Here is a 26,037-nt window from a genome sequence, read left to right on the forward strand (position 1 = left end):
CGTGTCAAGCGCAGCGGGTGACACCCAATCAAAGGTGATTGTGTGAAAGTCCACGGGACCTCTTGTTAGTGAAACGAGTTCTTCTGTGAGACGGAGAGAGAGAGAGATGGCAGCTGTGGCTAAGGAGGTAGAGCCGATGTCTAATGATTGCAAGGTCGGTAGATCGGCGGTTCGAACCCCCTGCTGGCCACATGTCGAAGTGTCCTTGGGCAAGACACTGAACCCCAGAGAGAGAGAGAGAGAGAGAGAGAGAGAGAGAGAGAGAGAGAGAGAGAGCGCAGGAAGTGCAGCCCTCATTAGTCCTGTCAGGTAGCGTGTGTCGTTTCACCGTTCAGATGAGGCTGCTGTCTTGGGTGGAGGATGAGGCCATCCCATTAGCATTAGAACCACATTACGTCCGCCCCCCAGCTTATGGAAAACATATCGCGTATGGTTTTGTGTTCCGCAAGAAAGGAATCCCAATCAGATGGGAGTGTATTCTTTTGTAGGGGCTAATTACATCAAGTGGCTGGGCGTATGCGTGTGCTGCATACAAGGCTACTCGTTTGGAGGGACGGTGCATGGGGGGTGGGGGTGGGGGAGGGGGGGGGGGGGATGCTGGGTCTGGAGTTTTAGGTGTTATGCAATGAGCTGCAGGTGGGTTTTTCCCTGCGAATCAGTTCAGCCCTCTATGAGTCTATCCTACCCGTAGCCATCGATTAAGACGTCAAACTGACCTCAGATAAGGGAGGCAGGTTCTCTGGCCAAGGAACGAGAGACGAGAGGCGATGCCACACTGCCAGAGGGGTTGTTTGTTCTAGCTATAGACATCCAACAGAGATATTGACTATACCATAGAACTGACTGGGGAGGGGAGGGCAGGGCAGAGGCCTAATAATAAGCCTGTCAAGGAGCCAAATCCTGTCTCTGGGGTGATCTGTCCAGGGGGGGGGGGGGGGGGCAGAGGGAGGGAGGGTACCACTGTCTCTCTGGGGTTATAGGAGTTATCCTGCTGTACTAGTCTGACTCCAGCAGCCCCACCCCTCACATCAACACCATCACCATGACGACTAACTCCAGCAGCCCCCCACCCCTCACATCAACTCCATCACCATGACGACTAACTCCAGCAGCCCCACCCCTCACATCAACACCATCACCATGACGACCAACTCCAGCAGCCCCACCCCTCACATCAACACCATCACCATGACGACTAACTCCACAGCCCCCCACCCCTCACATCAACTCCATCTCTTGGGGTCTAACTCAACCTCCCACATATTCACTCATTTGTCCATCATTATGGTCATTAAAATGTGCTGCATTTTCCGTCATCCTTTATGTACTGTAACCTGTAGCATAACATAGTATTGAACAGAGTACTTTTATGTATGATATTCGAGATCTACTTTGATTTATGTTTGGGGAAATTATGAACTGAATAAGTGATTTATTTTGGGGGAAATGATGTACTGCACTGAAGGAGTGCAGGCGCATTTAAGTCAAAGATAAAGCCATACCACAAAAATGAAGTGTATCTCAAAATATTAAAAGTATATCTTAATATAAACATTTTTATTCAGTGCATTTTGTGTATACAACAAATAATAAACAACTGGAAGGTAGCAGGCAGAGGGTGGTCTGCCAGTACATGTTGTTTTTCAGTTTTATCCTGGTAGTTTGGAACACATGATCCAACATGGGTTAATACACATCCTACACATCATGCAGCTCTAGTCCAGTAGAAGTCCCTGCTGTCTCCCATGCAACAGATACGTAGGTTTACCTAGAAAACCCCCCAAAGGAAACCAAAGAAAGAAGGGAAGCCTCCCTGAAGCATGTACAGTAATGGAGAAGTTATGTAGCTGAAGGGAAAGAGTACTCAGCCCACAACAAGGCTCCTTTTCATACACAGCGGTGCTTGTCCATGCCCTGTACACGGAGGGGAAGATGTTAGGTGTTTTTGTACAGGTCTTAGGGGGTGGGTTTTTTTGGGGTTGTTTTTTTTCTTTATTTTCTTCACTTTTACAAATGACATAATCCTATAAATGTTACGCCACCTAAAATTCCACAGTATTCTTTTTTTTTTCTTTTTTTTTTTTTATATAGAAAATTGTCACCACGATAATTTTACTCAAACACGAAACAAGAGTCCTGGGTGAGGGCCTCACCATCTCCTTATGGTTGAACAAAATCGGCCGACAAAGTCTACAGGAGGAAGAGAGGGGGGTGTGTGGGGGGGGCGGGGGCAAGGCATGACACAAGCACTGGATGGGAAAAACAGATCACGAGGACGGAAGACAGAGACAATGTGACACAATAGAAACAGAAGGGACACACACTGAACAGACGTCTCGTCATTCCTCGTTCTGCGAAAACACTGAGCCGCAGCCTCTCAGCTCCCACGGGCTCTGACATCCCCTACTTCTCTTCTCTTTTCTTTTCCTATTCCTCAATCTCTTTCTTGCTTTTTCTGTCTCGTCAAAAATGAAACAACACAAAGAAAAATAAATAAATAAATTCAATACTCCCAGATGCATCTCTATACTGGCGTGGTATTTACTTCTTAAAGGGACACTCTTTCAGCTCTGTCTTTGGTGTGCTGCAACCCATTTTTCACTGTGGAAACAGCAACAGAAACACAAATACTGAGGAGGGGGGGGGGGAAGGAAAACAAGGGGGAGATAATTAAATTAATACGTAAATAAAAAAAGCTCTCAGCCAATTCAGGTAATTAGCAAAGCAAAGGTGCAGCTATGGCTTCTCGAAAGAAAAAAACAAACAGCAAGAGCCACGCTGTTACACTGTTTTCTCACCCTTTTTCAGGTCAGCTGAATGTAGGCTTTTTTTCCTGATGCTAGAGAGCTCAGTCTCTCAGCATGTGCACTAGAAAGCAGGAGAGCTACCTTCTGTCTGGCTGCAACTCTGGTAGGTAGGGCTACATCACCAGGGGGGGTTTGGCTTCGTATTCACTGAAGCATGGATGACATACAGAACAGGGCGCTTCTCTACCACTGCAACCCAGCAGCAAAGCACCCTCACTGGCTGCTCTGACCACCTGCCTGCCTGTCTGCCTTCTTGACCGCCTGTCTGCCTGCCTGTTTGATGTCTGTCTGTGTTTGTCTGTTTGTCTGATTGATGCACAGGTTGGGTGTCTACATGATCAGGACCTACTGTAAGAAAAGTAACCATTATCCGCAGGAAGTAAAGGAAAAACCTTAAAACATGAGCTAACTGGTTCGCAGTCGTTACCACCAGAGAGGGACCAACAGAAGATGCGCAAAATGTCGTTGTTGTTGTTGTTTTTTCTCAAAAGATTCTAGTGTTTTTTCCAAACCGGTTCAAGTAACTGTTAGTTGTTTTTTTGCTGTCGATGCTGTGGCGATAAATAAAGAGAGGCCGATTGAATGGAACCTAATCGAGTGTGGTTGGGTGGCGTTGATCGTTGTTATCGTTGTTGTTGTCGTAGTCCTGAACCAGCGATGGTTTTTGGAAGTCTGCCTGGAAGTCACGCTCTTTTCTGGAGGTAAGGTGTCTTCGTCCGCCCGGGCCCGCGGCGCCACGGCCGCGCTACGTGGACTCGTTCTGGCTCACGGCCTTGCCTCCGTTCAGCACGGCCGAGGCGCTCCGGCTCTTGGTGGGCGTGCCGCTCCCGGAGCGGGAGAACTCCGTCAGGTCGTGGAGGGACGGCTCCCTGTACATAGCCACTGTGGAGAGACAGACAGACAGACAGACAGAGACACAAACAGAGAAGGGGGGAGAGAGCAGTCAGACACACGGACACACACGCACACTAGTAGAACAGCAACATCTGTGTGTGGTCTACTCTATTCTACTGCACTCTTATTCCTCTCTATTCTACTTCCACAGATTCCGACCATGCCCTACAATGTCTGCGGTGGGTAGAAAACACCAATGAGATATTTCTTCTCAGGTGAGAACAACATTGCCACTGCGTTGCATTAGTTATTTAGAAGCTTGTACGCACAGGGTGTGTCTGCATGTCTGAAAACCTTGAGGGAAAAAACTTGAGGAAGCATCAGTAATCTTCGGATTTTCCATTTTTTATTCCTCCACTGTGGCCTTACGTCTCCACTCAACAACCCTGTGCCCAGAATGTGATTTGATACCAGGTCCTCAGGGTCCTTAGGGTGAAGCAGCAAACCGAAGGCTACAAAGACACTTTCCTTCGCCTTACGTTTCCAGTGACGCCGGCTCTCTATGCAGAGCACCTCTGCGACCTACACAAGTCAATCAATACATGACTTCAGTGGGAAGCCGCCGGGGGTCGATACTTGGCTGATTAGGAATGGCGTTATGCAACGATACCGCTGGAGGTCTGACCTGGGTGGTGGGGGTGCGGGGTCAGGGCGGGTACTGTACTGTACCTATCCATCCTTCTCTTATACTGTACGCTTCCTCTCTTACAACCATCCCTCTCCTCCGGTCTAGCCCCTGACGCACCCTCATTAAGGCGGTTAGTCCTGGTGGCGTGGTGATGTTTTTTTCAGGGGGAGATCGAAGAGGATTCGCCTGGCTGCTTTTGAATTACGCAAATCGAACACACACACAACACACTCGCCCACTTTCGGAGAGAAAGAGAGAGCGAGAGCGAGAAAGAGAGAGAAAGAAAGAAAGAAAGAGGGAACTGGAAATGAAAAGTGTGTGAGAGAGAGGGGGGAGTAAGAGAAAGAGAGAGAGAGAGAGAGAGATAGAGAAAGCGTGAGGAAAAGCGCACACGGAAGAGCAGGAGGGATAGCGGGAGAGGGGAATAGGTGAAAGGAGAGTCTGTGGGCTGAGACTCGCGGACTGGAACAGGAGGGGGAGCGAGGAGCGGCTGGTGGAGAGGGCTTTGGCAACGCAGAGACAAGCTCCTTAATTGGGCTTCTGTAATGCTGCGGCCTTGGAATCTTTATGAGCTGGGGGAACAAATAATATTCCTCTCTTTCTTTTTTCTCTCTTCTGTTCTTTCCTCCTCTGCAAGGCTAAACAAGCACTGGCGTCGGGAATTTTGAATGGCAGCTACATTTAGAAAAAGGGATGAGACGAGCGTGTCATATCTTTGGATATAAAAGCGAAGCGCCTAGATTCGATTCACGTCGACGTTATTCTCTTTTATGTTTCCTGCGTCCGTGCGATATTCTTAGCTCTCGTAGCCATATTCAGTCATATTTACCACACTCTCATAAAAAAACACAAAATGTAAGCACATAAAACAACCCTTATTGTCCAATAACTCTATTGTTACGCTAACAATGAAAAACATTTTTCTCACATTAGCATTCGCCCTTCATATCTATTATTATTCTCCCTCTCTCTCTCTCCCGAGTATGAGGCGATCATTCTTTGGCTATTGCTCTTAAATGTATTTGGGCCCCCTGGTCGGGTAGTTAAATGGAAGTGAAAAGCTATTATATTGATCTCAGTGGGCAGACGAGGATGTATAATGAGCTTCAGGGTCGAGGAGGAGGGCCTCTCGGGAGGGGGGGGGCAGCATCACTACATTTGTTCTATGTTTATAGAAGAGACTGGAGCCAAGCCTCCACGCCCTGGCGAGAAAAAAACCTGTTCAAACCCAAAGGATCACTCGGCTCTCGAAAGCACCTCCACGCCCTCATTTTGGACCTCTACCAGTCGTGATCTTTTAACCATACCACACACAGAACGAGAAGCAATGAACGCACTGCACTCAATACTGTCTGTGTACTCCACTTTGAAAAGGAAGGAGGTTTCACCGAAGGAAACGTAACATGACAAAAAAAATCCAAAATCACAAAACAACGGAACGATTGAGGAGGTACTGAAAAATAAATGGGTACCCGCTCTCTCCTCGTTGGTTGAGGGTTTTGCATCGTTAGCGGTTCCTTTCCCTGTGCGAGAATTTGAAATCTGAAAGCTCTCCTTTCATCCTGCGGAAGTGAATACAGACGCTCTCCCTCTCTCTTTTCTCTCTCTGTTGACAGGTAAGTCTGTGTTTTGTTGTAGATGAAAGGACTGTTGGCCTTTTCAACACAGTGAGCAGATCCATCTCTCCTCCCCCATCTCATCCCCACCCTCCCCCTCCTCCTCCTCCACTCATCCCATAAGGCTCCTGGGCTGTTTGGGTGGGGTACTCCTTGAATATAGAAAAAAAACTGAACAAAACCCCAAAAAGGTTAGCTGTCTCTATTCAAACAGCAGAATGTTAGCGTTCATGGAGCTTTTTGCCAGGGACACTGCCTCTGCCTCCCTACTGTCGAGCTCCAGTGGAGCGTGAAAGGCTGCTGAAAGAGCTCAACAGCTCTGTCCACACACAAAATGTTAGTGCCTCAATTCTGTAAACTAATTCACAGATGTAATTTGATCCACAAAAGCAGTGTCGTATTGAAATGATTGGAGACACAACGCTATGCATTTATTTATAACATAATAAGTTTTGCAAATGGGAGAGCATTAGTTCTTTTGACATATTTACAAACCCTTCTGCATTTATTGTTTTTACGAACACACATCAAGAACAGTTTGTTTGTGAATAGTAAATTGCATGTGTGCTTTGTGTTTTTTGTTTACAGTTCATGGTACATGGTTTGTGAGTTGTACAATACTATTGTCAGCAATCAGTCTCCATACATCTCTATATCGGGTTAGTACATACTACATACATGATTGTCATAGAGCTGATTTTATCTCGCTACTCGGGTTTGGTATGCAAGGGATATTGTATGACTCTTATCAATATCGACTATTATCAATATAATATTGAATAATCGATATTGGTGCCCACCACTACAAATGAGCGGAACACATACGCGAAACACATACCCACTGCCAAGCTCAGATATCCAGGCCAATGAATAATAAAGACACTGTGAAAAAGTAATGTTTCCCCGGAGACTTTCCAATGATGTGGATTCCATTGTTTAAGTGCAGAACAACAGCATTGTAAAAACAAAAAAAGAACAGATAAAAAAAACGTATAAAATAAAAGGATCGGATGCGACTGACTCACCTTTCATGGGCTTGGGGAGGAAGTGGGCTGCTGGCTTGTTCTTCTTCACGTGGTTCCCCTTCATGATCTCCCCCTCTTTGTTCAGACCGAGGTACCAGCCCCGGCCCGACTGCTGCTGTCTGTAGATCATGGAGGAGTACGTCACGTAGTAGTTCTCAAACACCGACTCCTTGAACTTACACTCTGGTGTGAAGTGTTCCTTAGAGAAGAGAGGGGGAGGGGGAGAAGACAGGATGAGCCATCGCTGGAGGACATGGGCGGATACAGATCTGAGAGAGGTCTTGAGAGTCATTTTCATCCTTTGTCATTTTACTAACCGAGGGCCACTGAAATATGAACCCTCATTACTGAGCCACTTAGGAACAATGAGTCAACACAAACACACACACAGCACTACAACGCACATACACACCAACACGCTCACGCACACACGCACTACAATACACACTCAAATAGACAAAGGTTAAAGGATCCTTTTAACTAATCCAATTCAAAACTCAACGCATATTTTCAAAAGCTATTATGTTCATCGTATTAAATAATTCACAGCTTTATGCCATAAATACAGAGCTCCACATTAATTAAACATACAGCTGAGACATGTATTCTCCTTTTACTCTGTGGTTTTAATAATGTATAGAACAATTAATAATAACATTATGACCCTGTATGGAGGCTAGTACTGCAAGATATCATTACCATTCATGAGTCATCATTACCGTCAACTATTGACCTCTCTATGGAGAGGAGACACATTGATGTACTTAGTGAATGCAGGTGCTTAACTTGACATTACATTTCCACATTTCCTACACAGTGTGTGTGTGTGTGTGTGTGTGTGTGTGTGTGTTGCAGATGTTATGTCTCTATCTTTCATGTACTAATGACTTGGCTGTTGTACGGAGCACAGTGCAGAGCCTACAGGTGGCTCCAGGGACCTGTTACTGTTGACATCCTGAATCTGTCTGATATTGTTGTCTGTGTCTCTCTCTCTCTCTCTCTCTCTCTCTCTCTCTCTCTCTCTCTCTCTCTCTCTCTCTCTCTCTCTCTCTCTCTCTCTCTCTCTCTCTCTCTCTCTCTCTCTCTCTCTCTCTCTCAAGCATCTCACTTTGTTTTTCTACACTGTGCCATATCTCATGCTCTCTTTTTCTCTATATAGTCTATAATATCAGTCTCAGCCCTCATAATTTGATCAATTATTGCCACCAGCAGAGCATTCATCAAAATGATGCAATAACAATCACAATTAAACTGTGAACAACCTTGATTACATTTACATGTTAGGCATTTAGCAGACGCCTTATTCCAAAGCAACTTGCAATCAATACATTTGACTAAAAAGGTGAATCATCAATCAACCAGTCGTAGCAGGACAAGTAATCTAACTCAGGCCAGCGGCCATTGGCAGTCATCGTGCTAGGAGAATACATTTATATATATATATTTTTATAGTAGAGACTGGATAGACATTAAAGTGCAACGGGGTAGTAGAAATCTCAGGAGAAACAGTCAGGGGGACAGCAGGTGTCTCTAGAGATATAGTGCAGGGGGGTAGTAGATGTCTCAGGAGGAGCTGTTAAGGTGTAGCCTGAAAAGATGGGTCTTCAGTCTCCGACGGAAGATTACATACTGATTACTTATTGACTGGAGAAAATAATCGTATGATCGCCTTTGCAGGTAAGTGCTGTCAGTCAATACAAAATGTAGTTGCTTATTGTCTTCTATTAGTTGATTAACCTACCGCTAAATCTGATGTGAAAATGTTAACTTTTTGCTTTCGGTAGTCAGACATTTTGTAACATTTCTACACAAAAAACCAAAGTAGTGTGTATACAATGAGTGGTGGAGTAGTAGGGCACTTAACAAAAAAGTTATTATTAAGTTAATAAAGAAATGAGGGCTTCCACATTAAAGGTGCAAATTGCCATTCTCATAGATGAAGACAAAATGGTGCAAGCCTCCTTGGTACAACAGTCTGGTTTCCTTCTCTACTGTAAAATGTAATGTCCCTCACTCTAGCTCGAGAGTCTGAAACCTTGTAAGATGTTGAATGGCGTGTCTGGTGTTGTTAGAGCCTGTGGTGAGGCGTGCCATGGATACAGAGTGTGTCTTCAGAGATAGCAGTGATATGTCTCAGAGTGACAAGTGACTCTTGAGCTGTTTTCGCCTGCCAAGAAAGACAGTGTGTGACTGATTGAACTTGTACATGTCCTTATATGGGATATTCTGGGTGTTTACTCACGCTAATTCACAACTATCTGCACGTACATCCGTTTGAAGAAGATTTTTTACATTTTATTTAACTTTTATTTCACCAGGGGAGCCCATTGAGACCAATGTCTCATTTTCAATGGTGCCTTGTTTACAAAGCATTTTCAAGACAATACAAAAACATCACACATATTATTTATAATTATGTCAACTTCCTTAAAAACATGCACAGACACATTTATCCTGATATGCACACAGGTAAGAACAACATTGGGTGGTTTTGCGTATCAGTCAAGATGTTTTCAAGAACAAATTTGCACGTTATTTCAGAACATCACAATACAGCTTCAGTCATCCATATGTTCTGAAATAACATGCAAATTAGTTCTTGAAAAAGACTGACACACAAAACCAATATGCAGAGATCCAATTTTGTTCTTACCCGTGTGCATGATGATGTGTATGCAAGCAGGACGTCAACAGGTGTGTATTACACCTCATTTAGTTCACCTGGTGGAGTCGTCTTGACGCTGTGTTCATAGAATATTAATTCATCAGCGCAGTGTGAGGGGCTGAGCGTGTGCACACGGAGGACCAATTATCTATTATCAAAACCAGCTACATACAACACAGCGCTGCACTGCCCCTCCTGCTCTCCCTGGTGGGCTAATTGCTTTCCAACCGCTTTGTGACTCATCCTGAGAAGGATCTATGGAGTTACGTCTGTCTGTGAATACAACAAAAAGAGAAACAACAACAACAACAACCCCCCAAAAATGCCGACGGGCTGAATGCCATCTTGACAGCCATGTGGCGAGAGGAATAAACAGGAAGTGGTTTTGAGACCATGAGGCGAGGGGAGGAGGCGTCAGCATCGCTCAGTCACAGTCATCATATGAGAGGTAAAGTTCAGCGCCCGGGTGTACGTCACCACGGTGATAAGACAGATGGCCGCAGCCCTCGAGGCCCTCAGAACTGTTATCTCCTGTGTGATCATGATAAACGACGTGTCTGTGTCAGACGCCTGCTCATCAATAACGCCATCAGGCCTCAACGTGACGAGAGAGAGAGAGAGAGAGAGAGAGAGAGAGATGGGGAGAGAGAGACAGGGAGAGAGAGATAGAGAGAGAGAGAGAGAGAGAGAGAGAGAGAGAGGGAAAGACACTAGATTAGAGGAGTGTTTGCATATTGTTGTCTAGGTGATGCGTTCCCTCCCAGTGACAGTGAAGGCTCTACGAATGAACTTAGGTAACACGTCTGTCTATCGCAGTCATGGATATAAACAGTAGGAACCAGAAAATGACGCATAGTCAAAAACTCCTACTATGAAATAGGTTAAGCCACTGGGCTGTTGTGATTCTTATAAAATAATCAGAGTGCACTTAAAAAGAAAAAAAAGTAGAAAAGAAAGTCTCAAATCTGAGCCGGTAGCCCCAGTATGAATGGCCCCTCCAGTCCTCCACCCACTCAGCCCTGCTCCCACACCCAGCCACAGTGAGCCTGTCCCAGGAAGGGAGACTCAACCTCGCCCCTGTCTACCTGGCTCTCAGCCACACTCCACGTGGACGAGTACCTCATCTCTCCCTCATCCCTCCCTCGTCCCCGTCGCTCACGAGGGAGCCGCGGCCCCGGACCGTGCCGAAGGCGACAGGAAGGTTGCTGATTGTCACACGGAGGCTGTGACACGGCACCTCCACAGAGACTTCCTGTCAGCTCAGCCCAGGCTCAGCGCTCAGCCAGAACCCTCACAGGAGAGGGGACCAGAGTGCACCTGTCGGAATGTTCCAGGGCCACGAGGAGGGCTCGCAGAACACGCCAGGGGCCGTGAGGTGCTGGTTTCTACTGTCCCATCTCTATCTGAGTCAAATCTGTGGTCTGGTGGGTCCAAGTGAACCGATACATAAAACGTGGACGTTCGTACGCTACCCCCCTGTACTATTTCTCCTGAGACATCTACTACCCTCCTGTACTGTTTCTCCTGAGACATCTACTACTGTCCTGTACTGTCCCTCCTGAGACAACTACTACCCCCTGTACTGCTTCTCCTGAGGCATCTACTACCCCCTGTACTGTTTCTCCTGAGACATCTACTAGCCCCCTGTACTGTCCCTCCGGAGACATCTACTACCCCCCTGTACTGTTTCTCCAGAAAAAATATGATACATATTTAAAATATCTTCCTTCTTCTAGCATGTCGACTGACAATGGCCCCTGGATTGAGCTCAGATTACTTTTTCCTACTAAGACCGGTGAATATATGATTCACTTAGTCAAATGTATTTGTTGTAAGTGGTTTTGGAATAAGGCGTCTGCTAAATGCCAAAAATGTCAGTTGTAAATGTCAAATGTATCAAAATCATGTGCATGCTGCAGTTCAGAGCACGGAAGCTGCAATCTGTCTAACAGTTACCTAGCCATCCAATACCTGCAGGAAGACAGCTGAAGGAATCCGTGTCTTTCAGAGATCACGTCTGCAGTCAGTTCTGCCTTTGCTCTGTGTCAAACCCAGCTCAATCAGGGGGTCGCATTAGCTGTCAAAAGTTAGCGTTTTGATTAGATTTCATGATACATTTTCCCCCACAAGCTTTTTAGCACGGGTCACGGGTGCGTACAGAAACCAGTTTTTTTCTCAATAGCCTAGCACTGTGTACTGTGAATTAGCGTCACAGGCAACATTTTGAGTGTTGCAACATACTGTAATATTAGTACTGCTAAAACACTGAGATGATACTCTCTTGAACTGTGACCCTTGTGTGATGTATTTGAGAGAAACCAGTCAGAGTGGAGGGTCAGACTCAGGCAGAGCCTTATTTAAATATAACAATTTGGAACTGAACGGTTATGGCGGTTATAGCGATTATTTCCATGACGATCGACCTCTACCCAGAATTCTCATGAGTACAGTACACGTCCTCCAGACAATTGGAGTCTTTTCACAGTTTAAAAAGACGAATTACCCGGAGATTCGCCGCGACTTACATAACTGATCTACTAGCAACAGACGCTAATGCCTGGCTTGGTTTTAAGGTCAGATTAATTAAAATCAATTGAACCTTCGCACCCAAATGCAAATCTGCTTTCAGAGAGGGGATTGGATTAAACACGGAATTCTATGCTGTGAAAGGTAATTAATTCTAATTATGATAATAACATCAACAACAACAATGCCGGGGAGGCTGTTAACGAGGTGGGAGCAGCGGGATCGAGCGTGGTCTTCTCAGAAACACAGAACTGCGTTGGATACGAATCTAAAAAGCCTTGACAACGTCCTGAAAACAAGTGTCGCCAGACTAAATAGCCATTAAGAGCAGCGTCCCTCTCCTCATGCTGTGTGCTTTATTTCTCCTGTGCCTCTTACACACACACACACACTCTTGTCTTTTCCTCTCTTTCTCTCTAGTCGCAATGGCGAACAAATAGCCCCGTGCTAGCATGGCTAGGCAGAGCTAATCACAGGGTTGAGTCGTTCGCTAGCAGCAGCAGCAGCAGCTCGGTGGGAGAACCATGGTGCTGTTCAGCTTCTGAGCCAGGAGTCCTGTTCTACCTCTATTCATGAGCTTATGTGGATTTGGCTCAGTGCAGTCGCTCCGGAGTGGAGTGAGATTCTATGGACATCAGACGCATACAGATACACACAGACACATTCAGAGCCAAGATGGAGGGGGGTTGCCAGCCAGCCAGCCAGCCAGCCAGCCAGCCCGGTCATATTGTGCTGGAGTGGGTCTACGGAGGGGCAGACGGATGCTCATGGACTAACACAGAGAGGAGCCAAGATGGAGGGAAACCCTGGGTGCTATTAGAACGTAGTGGCTCTATGACCGACAGATGCATACAGATACAGTACACTTGACTGGACTCCAACAGTTTCTCCTCCCAGCCAATGAGAAAGGCTTATTGTTCAGTGAAACCCATCGTACGACGAGACCCCGCACCACTTTAATCACCGCTCTCCACAGTGAGATAGAGCGAGGGAACATCATTTATGGAGAAAGAGAGAGAGAGAGAGAGAGAGAGAGAGAGAGAGAGAGAGAGAGAGAGAGAGAGAGAGAGAGAGAGAGAGAGAAAGAAAGAGAGAGAGAGAAAAGCTATCTGGATGGAAATGATCTCAGTCGTATGGTCCCCAACCCCCATCCCTCACCCCCTCCCTCCTATCGATGCTGGAGCGGTTTGGGTAAATGGACTTTAAACGATCCCATTAGAATACACAGGCCTTTTCCTCTGAGCAGAGAGAGAACAATGCCGTGAGCTTGATGAGCCCCTGTCCAAACGCTTCAGTCACGTCAAGGGCTGTCAGGTGAGAGGCGCTTTTAGCAGGAGCGCCTTTTTCTATTACAGTGTCTCTACAGGGTAAACACCCTACAAAGAGCTACGGTGTTACAGCTATAACAGACAGGGCAGAGCCCATTAGGTTCAACGAGAACCTGAACATAGATATCGTCTGATATAAAGGGGCCCGTTCTGGACAAAAAAGCTAATGTGGTAGCGCTAAAACTACCGTGTGCAGACGCAGACACACACACACACGCACACACACACTACCCTGCTGCATATCCCTCCCAGCCCCCCCCCCCCCCCCCCCCCCCCCTCCTGCCACTGTACCTCCATAGCTATCGGGGGTGTTTGTACTCTACACGATGTTGGGACCTCTGTAGTTCAATAAAACACATATGTTTTATTGGGACTACATCCCCTATCACCATCCCCGCCACTCTGGGTCGCCACTCCCCCATAGGGTGTCCTCTGCCTGGGTGGGCTTCAGTGTGTGTGTGTGTGTCCTTGTTTGTGTGTGTGAGTGTGCGAGAGAAATGGAGGAGGAGTGGTGATTTGACCTGAACCTCCTAGGTCCTGCTCCTTCTCTCTTCCATCTGCGTCTCTGCCCCTCTCCTTTCATCCCTTCTTCTTCTCTCTACGTCGTCTTTTTCTTTGTCCATCTTTCCTCATACCCCTTCCCAATACCATAACTCCTCCTCTGTGTCTCTCTTTCTCTATCTTGGTCCGCAAATCTCTTTTTCTCTCTCTCTCTCTCTCTCTGCGCTGGCAGACAGTATCCCAGTATCCCAATCTCCTTTAATCTTACCCATCACTCCCTCTCTCCCTCTCTCCCTAAACTCTCTCCATCACTCAGCTGAAGGGGAGGCTGACATATCCTATTCTTTTAAAAAATAGACTCAATGCTCTGGAGTCTCAGCAGGTGTCTCTCACCGCGCACACACACTCTCTCACACACCCACACACCCACACCCACACACCCACACACACACACACACACACTCTCTCACACACCCACACACACACACACACACACACCCACACACCCACACCCACACCCACACCCACACACACACACACACACACACACACACACACACACACACACACACACACACACACTCCCATCTATAAGGTGTCACATGTTGTTCTCTGTGGAGGCTAGAAGAAGGTTTATGATTTACAGCAGAGAGGGAGATCCCAGGGCAGGTCAGCGATAGCGCCTTAGCGTTTTATGACCCAACGGCTACAGGGAGTGATGAGACATTTACAGGCTGATGCAAGCACGGAGTGACATACTGCTAAGGGTTTCCCCTGCCTATCCATAACACACACACACACACACACACACACACACACACACACACACACACACACATACACACACATACACATATTGTTCTAGCATACAATTCAGCAGCCTTATGAGTCTCGAAGGCTTAATCAATCCAAAAACTAAAAGTAGAAAAGAAAACACAACCAATTACCAATGACTCTGAAATGCAATCAAAGGGCTGCAGCATTAATTAAAACCCAATAACATTCCCTGAGCCGAGCAGTGAAATAAGAAATACTGCTACAACGGGTCTGATCCCCCGTGTAAAGATAATGGCGACATTATTCACACGAGAGCACAAATCAATGCTGCCAGTCCCGCGTGGTTCCAGTGCCCATATTCTAACTGAAATGCCACCAATTATGCCAACCGAATCAAGGCTGAGCTATCGCTAGTGTTTTTAGAGGCACGTCAATGTCGGTTAGACTCACAATGCTAATGGTGCCTCTCTCTCCCAAACAAATTGTGCTAAATGCTACGGTCCAATGTCCCTGTCATTTAACAGCGTTGTAGTGGATTAAAAACCACCTTTCACTGGCCTCAGATTAAAAAAAAACACATTTACAATGCTGATTGTTTGTAATAGACTTAGGGCTTTAAGCTGGTAGAAAAGACTCATCGCAAATACAAAACACAAACACTCTCTCTCTCTAACACGCACACACGCACGCACGCACGCACGCACACACACACACACACACACACACACACACACACACACACACACACACACACACACACACACACACACACACACACACACACACACACAAACAGAGGTTAATGACAAAGCTCAGTGGAGAGAAATCCCAATGATAGAGAAGGCCATTTGCATTATGTATGTGTATGGTTGGGAAAGCTCCTTTTCTCTCCAAACTTTCCTCTTGCAATCACTCTGGTCCATGACAATATGAATCGTATCTGTCCATAGCCAAAAGAAGATGCAATGCTTCACTGTCCCATTACTTAATGTTACGGTCTCCTCCCTCCACTGCTGTCTTGTTCTGATTGTGTTGCAGGATGGCAGTGGGGAGAGGAGGCCTGGTTGGCTGATGTAGCACACCTGTGCCTATTTAGGTTGTGCGTTGGGGATCAGTCCCTCTCTCTCTCTCTCTCTCCATACAGGTTATCCTTTTTTTGACTCTTTTGTTAGTGGCAACCTTTTGTTCCTTTGTTTCACCCTTACAACATTCCACATACAGATCACTCACCCACACCCTACACAACTGATAAAACTGACTATCACATCCCATTTCTAATGTACTTATTTTGTTTTAGTTATTAATACAATTATCATTTACCTTTACCCTCGACTTGTCTCCCTATTTTGTCACTTTCTCTGAGCCGGGTTAGTGACATTACACAGGGCACTCGTATATCTCACAGCCATTGTCCACCATACAAACACACACAAACACAAATGTGCATAATCATATACATTATAACTAAACTCGTATTGCTTCTTTCAGACACGTTTAGACAACCACTCCATGTTACGCGTAACATCTGAAAAAGACACCATCTTATTATAAACCAAAACGAAAGAAATAAACTCTTTAGTATACATTCCATCTAAAGAGTTGTTGCCTCCGCATAGGGTTGTTGTTGTTGTCGCCTCCTATGTGTGCCGTGTGACACAAGACCCTGGTGGCCCAGACAAGACCAGACTGGTGCCTGACTATGACGTGTTCTAATCCCAATGACCCGCTAGAAAATTAATGACTGCACTCCAAAAAGCACTCCCAGAAAAATGCAGAGACTAAGCTACGCTGGTTCTTTTGATCTCCAAATGTACTCCCCAATGATCCCCGGCTCCATTTTCAAGACGTACCGTTGAAGACAATGACAATTCGAAATGGACTGTCGCACATATTTCCTTCAGTATACTGTACTACAATAATTAAGTAGCCTTGAGAACCGATGGTTCTCGAGCCTAATGGCCCATAGGGCAGGAGCCTATCTCCCGTTTCCGACGACAATCCAGGCCATTTATTTCGGTTTCTCTATCAAATATCTATTTCGCAGCAGAGGACGACCAGCCAGTTCCTCCAACATTCACACACACAGACTTTGAGGAGCTGTAGAGTCTGTAAATGCAGAGTGGAAGAAAAAGAAAGGTGAATAATATAGAAAGGGGCAGGAGAGAAGAGAGGAACATTCATGTTTAATTGATTCCCTCTCTCCCACACAATGTGCCACTGATGGATGAATACATTCACTGGTGCATTCTGCATCACCCACTCATGTACTGAGCACTCTTTCTCTCACACTTTCTCTCACTGTTTCTCTCACTGTTTCTCTCACTCCTTCTCCCACATGCATATAACACGGACACACAAACATCCACACGCAGGCTCACATGACTGAGTAACGTGAAGTGAAGATACTGTCTAAACACATCGATCATAAACTAGGCCTGTCAAACCATTAAAACGATGGATTGCTTTAACGGCATGGTTTTATTTATTTATGTCTTTGTTTTATTAATTTAACCTTTATTTATCCAGGTTAGTCTCATTGAAATACATTTTCTTTTTCAAGAGAAACCTGATCCAAAACAGAAGCCTAGGTAAACAACATTTCAGACAAATCATAAACATAGACACAAATACAGTACATCACAAAACAAATTACAAATGCAGACACACTTACATTACAAACAAGGGACAACTATATAAATAATAAATAAAATCAATCATACTGTATGTACCACCATGAGTGGGACTACATGGGGAAATCCTATTGATTTAATTCCTCAGTAACACAACCTTTCAAACTCCTCCAAGGAAACAAGATCCTGGCGTTTCAAACTAGGAACGAATGGAGCTGAGTAATTAAAACATGCTTTGCCACCATCTGCGCTGATTTTGGAACTATTAAGAGTGAGTTATAGTGAGAACGAAGCTGGTGTTTATTTTCTGATTTTTATCCAAGAAGAGATTTGTGGTCTGGTCAAATTCAGCCCTATTTACACTTTTTCTCTATCGCTTTAACACTAACATCATAACTTCAAACACAATGACCAAAACCTGAAACTGGTGTATTTTATCTCACACCAATTCTTCACAATGACAAACACATGTCTTGCTTATCACTCTAAACCACACAGTTAACAAAACACTAAATACAATTCTCTACATTTGGCACAATCTTCCTTGATAAAAATCTCTTGTGTTCACATGGAAAACACTACCAATCAGAATGCTAAACTCAAACCACCAATCACACTCCTCATATGGGCAAACACCTATTGCTTTTCAATTGGCAATCATAGCTTTAGCAATAAAAGGGCCAAAGGTAAGCTCTCATGTGTTGAATATGAGAGTATTCAACACAGTATATGAAGTATATAAGTATATCAGGGCTGGATTCGTCATGCCAGGCGATACTTTCCCCTCTGCTTGGCCAGGGAGAACATTGCCTGTGATGTCAACGAGGTCTTGTGACCTTTGTGTAGAGTATATGCCGAGGGCTTATTAATTTTTTTCTATTGTTTGTTCTGTATGAAAATGAGTGATGAGCAAGAAATGTGTTTGTCATAGTGAAGAATTGGTGTGAGATAAAATACACCAGCTTCAGGTTTTGGTCATTGTGTTTGAGGTTAGTATGTTAGTGTTAAAGTGGTAGAGAAAAACTGTAAAGCGATAGAGGAAAAACTGTAAAGATGTTTCACTGAAAATACACACTGAGCTGAAAGGGTTTTTAAGGGGATGCTGACATCCTAATCTTTAACAAAAATGGAGTCAATGCTCTGGAGTCTCAGCAGGTGTCTCTCACCACACACACGCACACACCTCCACGCACACACAAGCACACACATCAGTTTTTAAAAAACACATTTACAATGCTGATTGTTTGTAATAGTCTTAGGGCTTTAAGCTGGTAGAAAAGACTCTTGCAAATACAAAACACAAACACTCTCTCTCTCTAACATGTACACATGCGCACACATGCGAGCACAGACATACACACACACACACACACGCACACACCCACACCGACACCCACACAAACACACACACACACACACACACACACACACACACACACACACACAGGGGATCCGAGGAGGCAACATCAGAGACGGTGCAGCTCCCAGTCTCCCTGGCTAACCTGCGTCATCTACTGCGTATTCTCCATTGATTGGGAATCTCCCTGCCATGCTGGCCTGCCATTGGCTAGCTGCAGAGTGTGTCTCCCAGGCAGCCGTTTCCCATAGCAGCACAGACAGTGCCAGACAGGCGTTATTGACACCCTGGTGGAAATTCGATTCAATTCACCCTCTAATTCAGTTGAAATGGAAAACATTGCCTCCCCCCCTCCACCACCACTATCATCCAATTTACAATGCCTGAAACTATGTTATTTGCCCGGGGGATAATGCAGAGTCGAAGCCAAGCGTTTGTGGTTCAGTAAGGCACTTGGTGAAAACCAGCACTAACCACCAATGCCCTATGTTGTAACAGCAGGTAATCATTGCTTAGAACACACAGGTGAGACAAATAACAGTTAGTAAATATAGCATTTCCGAGAGCTCTAGCTACATAGAAGGTGTAGGATATTTACGTTCGAATTTGGTTGAAATAGATCACGAGTAAAGCTTCTGAGTTAGGGTTAGGTACATACAGCTTACAGCACTCCTACTCTGATGTCATAGGGAGGGCTCTGGTCGATGGTTAGCAGGGTGAAAGAGAGCGAGCTGTCTTCCGTTCACACATTTCATACCCCCAATGCTATGGTATTACAAGGCTAGACAAGGAATCTTGGGGACAATGAAAAAAGGCAGAACCTTTCCAGCTATACAGGTCTATGAATGTGTGTGCAATAAGACAGATATCTACAGGTCATATACACAGGTCTATGTGTGTGTGTAAAAATATACCACAAAGGTAAGCCGCTAGGATACAAGCCACTAGCCTACTCAGCCTCCAGTACTACACTACATGCCTGTGAAGTCAAGCAGGATCCATCTTTATTAAATTAAACCAGCAGCTCAGCGCAATACCTTTTAATTACCAACTGCCAACCTCGTATCATTAAAATCACTCAGAGCGAAGTGAGGACTGCTGGGGAGGGTTGTTAACTACTGGGGTGGTTGAGGGGGGGCGGGGGGTTGCGTTCTTATTATTTTTCTATTTATCCCTCAGGCGTGCTCAGCATGGTGGTCCCCGTGGATATAGCATTCTGAGCTTCGTAATTATACATGAGTTTCCATGCTGCGACAGGTTGCCAGGCTACCACAGATTCATCAGACGATGGCCATATAGATGCTCCTGAGCCAAGCGTTTGACTTTATTGTTCGAAACATTTTATCATTTAGAATGGTCTACTCAGACCTCTGACATGCACCAAGCATCTCAAGCATCTGTCTGTCAACACTGTGTGTGTGTGTGTGTGTGTGTGTGTGTGTGTGTGTGTGTGTGTGTGTGTGTCCATGGGCAGCCTGTCAGTCACTCCAGTCACACACTCCTCCTGGCACACATTGAGAGGGCGACATTTGGGAGGCAGGGAAACGGGGGGAAAAATGGTTTTGGCCAGGCTCTGAATTATTCATAACTACTAGCCCATTTAATCAAAGATGAGGGCGCCAGCTGCCAGGAAGATATTTCAATCGACTCCTGTTTATAAATCCTTCAGCATTTTAATGCCATTGAATTATATCAGAAATGCACCCGGGCCAGTTTTAGATTGCTCTTATGTCTGGGACCGGGAGAGGCAGAGGGTAGGTAGAGAGATACGGCACTCCAGCCACCAGCTCAACGACAGCAGGTATTATAGTAGAATGGAATGAGATGGAAATAGCATCGGCTCAGCGGCCCACACTTCTATTTAAATTGTACTTTAGACGTGGTATAAGACGATCGGAGGGAGGGTTGTGCGTGTCTCTCTCTCTCTCCTATAGGCAAGCAAAACGAGGGAGAGAGTGCATCGCCCGCTCCATTCAACCCACATACTGCATCTGCTTCTTCCAGCTGCTCATGTCACCATAGTAACCCGGACTTCTGCCAGAGCAGTGGCATTCCGTCTCTCTCTCCGCACATCTGGCCTGGAAGGTGGGAACGCTGAGAGGGGGGGGGGGGGGGTGCAGGACAACAGAGCCCCCAAACACACACACGCACACGCACACACGCACGCACACACATGCACACACACACACACACACATGTATTCTCTTCCGCCTCTCTCGCTGCCAGTGTAAACACCTATATACTGTATGTACGTGCTCACGTACAACACCCACCCACACACACATACGTATACACACACACAAGCACCACACTGTCATCCCCCCACTGCCACCACAGATCAGGTTGGCAGGCCCCCTGCTAAAACACCCACTCTCTAGCCTCCTGGAGTGAGCAGGCATGGCTGTGACACAGATGGCACTGGGGGGGCAACCTGTTTGAAAACATGCCCGTTATGGTGGGAGCTCAACGCTCGACACCACCCCTGCGCACGGTGATGCAGAAGTGACTATATTATGTATGCACTGTGTTCGTTATGTGGAAGTGCCACAGCGCAGTAAAGACACATGAAACAGCGATGCAGAGACAGGTACTAAGTAGCTTCTGACGGATGGTAGTTTAGAGTAGGAAAGAAACATCTGCTGCAGGTTTACCATGGAGCAGCGCAACTGTGTTTTACCAGGGAGCTGTGTGTGTGTGTGTGTGTGTGTGTGTGTGTGTGTGTGTGTGTGTGTGTGTGTATTGTGGCTTTTTCTCAGACAGGTGCTCTATGCATTCAGAGCAGCTGGAGAGATTCCTGCTACCTCTACTCGGCAGAGGGCGAACAAGCCCTGAATCACACACTCAGGCACAGGGCAGAGCGCCAGACAAACACACACCCACACACACACACACACACACACACACACACACAAAAAAGAGAAGTTTGGAGAGACTTACTGATGTGTACAGGTAACCCTCGCTGTTCATGGCCAGGTAGAGCTTGGTCTGGACCCCCTGGATGGCCACCACGCGCAGCCCCACTGGGATGAGGTTGAACACGGCTGAGGAGGAGAGAGAGAAGGAGAGAGAGGAGAGAGAGAAGAAGAGAGAGGAGAGAGAGAGAGGAGAGAGAGAGAAGGAGAGAGAGAAGAAGAGAGAGGAGAGAGAGGAGAGAGACGGAGAGAGACGGAGAGAGAAGGAGAGAGAGGAAGAGAGAGAGAGAGGAAGAGAGAAGGAGAGAGAGGAGAGAAAGAGAGAGAGGAGGAGAGAGAGAAAGAGAGAGAGGAAGACAGAGAGAAGGAGAGAGAGAAGGAGAGAGAAAGAGAGAGAGGAGAGGGAGGAAGAGAGAGATAAGGAGAGAGAGAGAAGGAGAGAGAAGGAGAGAGAGAAGGAGAGAGAGACAGAGAGACACACGTATATCAATATATGAAATAGAGTTGCGTCATGAATTCAAATACCTTACAGAGATGCAAGGTATATGGAATCAGTATGAAAATGCAAAAAAACAAAAAAACACCTACAACTGCTGGTTGTTAGGTTCTCGTACCCCTAGCCTTCCTGTATCACAGTGTACCCACTGGGTTGTTAAGTCGTGACGTGTTTCCGGGTCCAAAGTTGGCTGAGGCGCTGTCTTCGAAATGCCGCAATAATAATAATAATAAATTATATTTATATAGCGCTTTTCCGAGGCTCAAATACCCTGGCAATATGGGGAAAACGGGAAAGTGCTGTGTCCCTTGTTGTATGAATAGATCTGAGTCTAAAAAACGATTAAACTGTCATTCTACACTGGTATTCTGGTGCGGAGAATTTCTGGTTTGGACCCGGAAATTGCATAACGTCACGTTTGACGTCAGACTTAACAACCGGATAGGACTGAGTAGAACCCATAACAGCTCAGACTCGTGCCCCCTGCTCTCAGCCACATCCTTACACACTCTATATCTCAGTCTCCATGAATGGAGTTGGCACTTTAGTGGGCTAAACAGGGACCTTTCCTCTGCCCAGAGCGCTAACCTCCGTGCCAAAGCTGCTTACACCTTTGTCCTACTGTCACTGTGCTAGCCAGAAACCTGGCAATCTCCGCTGGCCACACTGTCCCCTCCTTGCCAGCGGAGGGGGGAGGGGGGGGGAGAGGCGGCCAGCCACTGAAGACTGTTGGGGGGGGGGGGGCAGAGTTGTAAAATAGTGTGAGTCACATTGGGAATGAGCCTTAATGTGGTTATATAACGATGCTGGTTTTTTTGGGTAAATATTTGTCTCTCTCTCTCTCTCTCTCTCTCTCACACACGCTACAGAAAGGCAGACACAAGCTGGTGGTTGGTTTCTCGTTCTAAAAGCTGTGTCGGCGTAGGGAAGGCAAAAGCCGACACCAAAGGAAGTGGCTTAGTGGCCCTGCCTGGATACTGTGTTGTCACCCACGGGGCAGGTCACTGTGGACTACTGGGATAAAGAGACGCACGCGCGCACGCACACACACACACACACGCACGCACACACACACGCACACATACACACGCACACACACACACACATACACGCACACACACACACACACATACACACACACACACACACACAGACACACGCGCACACACACAAGCACACACACACCTGTCCATATGTTGTAGACAGGGTGCCTGGGGGAGAGGATCAGGGGGAGAGGAACAGCACGGTAGGACAGGGAAGGGAGGGCAGACCCAGCATGGAGCTGTGTGTCTGAGACGGTCCTCTGCTCTGTAACGCTCCTCCACTGGGGTCCAGGGTTTCACTAGCCAGCGACAGCCAGACTGTGTCTCCCCCCGCCCCCCCCAGGCTCCCCTCTATCTACTCCCTGGCAGCAGGGAGGAACAGAACACACACAACGATGGACTAGCGATGGATAGACTCAGAAAGACCTCGCAGCCCCTTCTCTCTCCTCCCTAGGCCTCTGTTGAAAACAAGGACGGAGAAGTAATGGATGGGGGGGATGAATATTTCATGCCCACTGGATAGAGTTCAACAGTTCTTGATACGGTTGCCCACTGTAAGGGCTGGTAATGCGGGATCCCATAAATATCCCATAAATATGCATTCACTCCTCCTCTATCCCCCGCACTCCTCCTCCACCCCCCCCCCCACTCCCCCGCCCCACTAATGCAAGGTCAAGGTCCTGCCTGCCTCATCTGCCAGAGCCTCCAGCCTCCCCCTAGCACACCTGAGCTGATCTCAGTTGCACACATGCCCCTCAGACACATACTGTATGCTGACTTTTACACACACACCTCTCTCCCCCTCTCTCTTTCCTTCCATTCCTCCCAACCTCTCTCTCTCTCTCTCTCCAACCGTCCTTCTATTTCTGTCTGGTTTCGCTGTGTGCCGACACCCATAGCCATGAAACACGCAAGCACACACACGCAAGCACACACACACACACACACACACACAGGTAGCTGCAGTAAACTTCATTTCAGGGGGATTACCAGCCTTTCGCAGACAGGGATGTTCGAGAGTGGATACTCTATTACTTCCACCTCGCACCTCGGAGAGCACCTGGGCAGGCTGGAGGAAGGTCACGATCCCACCCCCACACCCCCACCTCCCTGTCAACCACTTACTCAGCCACCTGTCCTCAGGGTCTGGTGACAGGAGCCTGGGAGTCTCGTTATGACTGCTAGCCTGCTCTCTGTGTGATGGAGAAAATAAGGTGTGTCATAAGGGGTTCAACAGCTAGATTTTTATAAAACTTGGGGTCGGTTCTTGACCTAAGTTGGGGAACTGTGTTCAATTGACACCCTATAAGAAATACTCACTTTTAACCTACTATTATGTCTACATGGGTGGTGAGGTGTAACCCAATGATTACCGTCTTATAAAGAAAATATATTTAAAAATATATATATTTCTTTATTTCTCCTCTATAATCCTTGTCTTGAGTATACAATCAATGTCTTTCCAATGAGTCCTAGCTATTTTTGGTGATTTATTTGCTGTAGTCTACGTTCAATAGACTTATATTTTGACTACATATCGGTATACAGTATGTAGGTATGTGCAATATGTTTAGCGTATTATGTCTACAGTTTGACAGTTTACAGTTTATTGTTCTCCTGTTAGAGTATGTCGGAAAACCCTCTCCTATAGGAGACGATTAGAGTGGAACAAAGCGCTCCGCAGCTCGCAGACTTAACCAGAGGACAACCAGTAACATGAGCTTCTCTGCTCCACGCGCAGAGGCACACGAGTGCAGATTAACATCTACAGTGTCTACAGTACACCCTGACAAGATTATCTTCCCCCAACCCTCAAGACTTCGTTTATCGCGAATCAGATCAATGAGTGTGAATCTTGGCTGAGGGGGTATATTGCCCTCGATAGAGCGGCAGTGTTCATGGGCTGCTATTATGAAACGTTAGGGTCTGTCACTTTCTCTAGTCGTCGTGACGGTAAGGAGCAGCGGATGGAGAGGTTTGAGGGACGTCTTGAAATAGTAGTCCTCATTTGGAAACGTTATACGGTATGTATGAATACAAAGACATGTTTCCATGGCAATTCTAAAATACTGAAAGCATCCTTTTTAAATGTATTATTATTGCTCTGCAGTCAGTAAACAAAATTGTGTGTGTGTGTGTGTGTGTGTGTGCATACATTTGAGTAGGTCCTCTCCCACCATCACAAGACACCAGTAGCTCCAAGAGGACTGCGCTACCATCACCATGGAGACAAGAGCACCCGGCGCCTAACAACGCTATTTTTGGACCGGTGCGAAAGAGCTTCACTCTTTCTCCCCTTCTTATACCAGGAGCTCTTTAATTCCGTCTTCAAAATGGAAATCTTTTTGGTCGGGGAAAAAAAAACAGGCCAGGAGTTATGTAACTTATCTCCCGAAGGAAAAGGAAGGATCTGCAGCTCCCCTCCGTACAGCAGCAGAGAGAGAGAGGAGAGGCTGGGGAGTGTGTGTGTGTGTGTGTGTGTGTGTGTGTGTGTGTCTCCAGTGAGTGTTCTCATTCCGATTCCCGAACAGCAGGCTCTCCTCTCTAAGGCATCTCTATCCCCCCTCTGCCCCCCCCCCCCCCCCCCCTCCCCTCTGGGCCCCCTCTCTCCCCCCTCTCCCCCCCCCCCCCCTCCCCCTCTGGGCCCCCTCTCTCCCCCCTCTCCCCCCCCCTCTGGGCCGCTACAAGGCAACATAATAAAATCAGACAATTATAGAGTGTCTTATTGCTTCCACAGACACGCAGACTCAGACAGAACAGAGGAGTTAATTTGTGGGATAGAAGCGTCGCCCTGGTTAAGGGGACTAATTGAATGTAGTCACGCTAATTTAC

At 46.5% G+C, this 26,037-nt stretch overlaps 1 protein-coding gene across 3 annotated transcripts in view; it reads right to left on the reverse strand.

The window, feature by feature from the left end:
- Positions 1-3,552: 3,552 nt before the first annotated feature.
- fgf13a (fibroblast growth factor 13a) overlaps positions 3,553-26,037 on the reverse strand; it is a gene marked incomplete at both ends in the record, with an annotated part of 119,006 nt that continues 96,521 nt past the window's right edge. For all 3 annotated transcript variants that reach the window (XM_080526429.1, XM_080526430.1, XM_080526431.1), the window contains 3 exons: positions 3,553-3,689; positions 6,971-7,169; positions 21,692-21,795. In XM_080526429.1, coding sequence (XP_080382555.1) covers positions 3,553-3,689; positions 6,971-7,169; positions 21,692-21,795 — 440 coding nt within the window. The remainder of the gene's footprint in view (positions 3,690-6,970; positions 7,170-21,691; positions 21,796-26,037) is intronic.

Source organism: Nansenia antarctica (genome assembly GCF_963989245.1).
Source record: "Nansenia antarctica genome assembly, chromosome: 3".
Lineage (NCBI taxonomy): Eukaryota > Metazoa > Chordata > Actinopteri > Argentiniformes > Microstomatidae > Nansenia > Nansenia antarctica.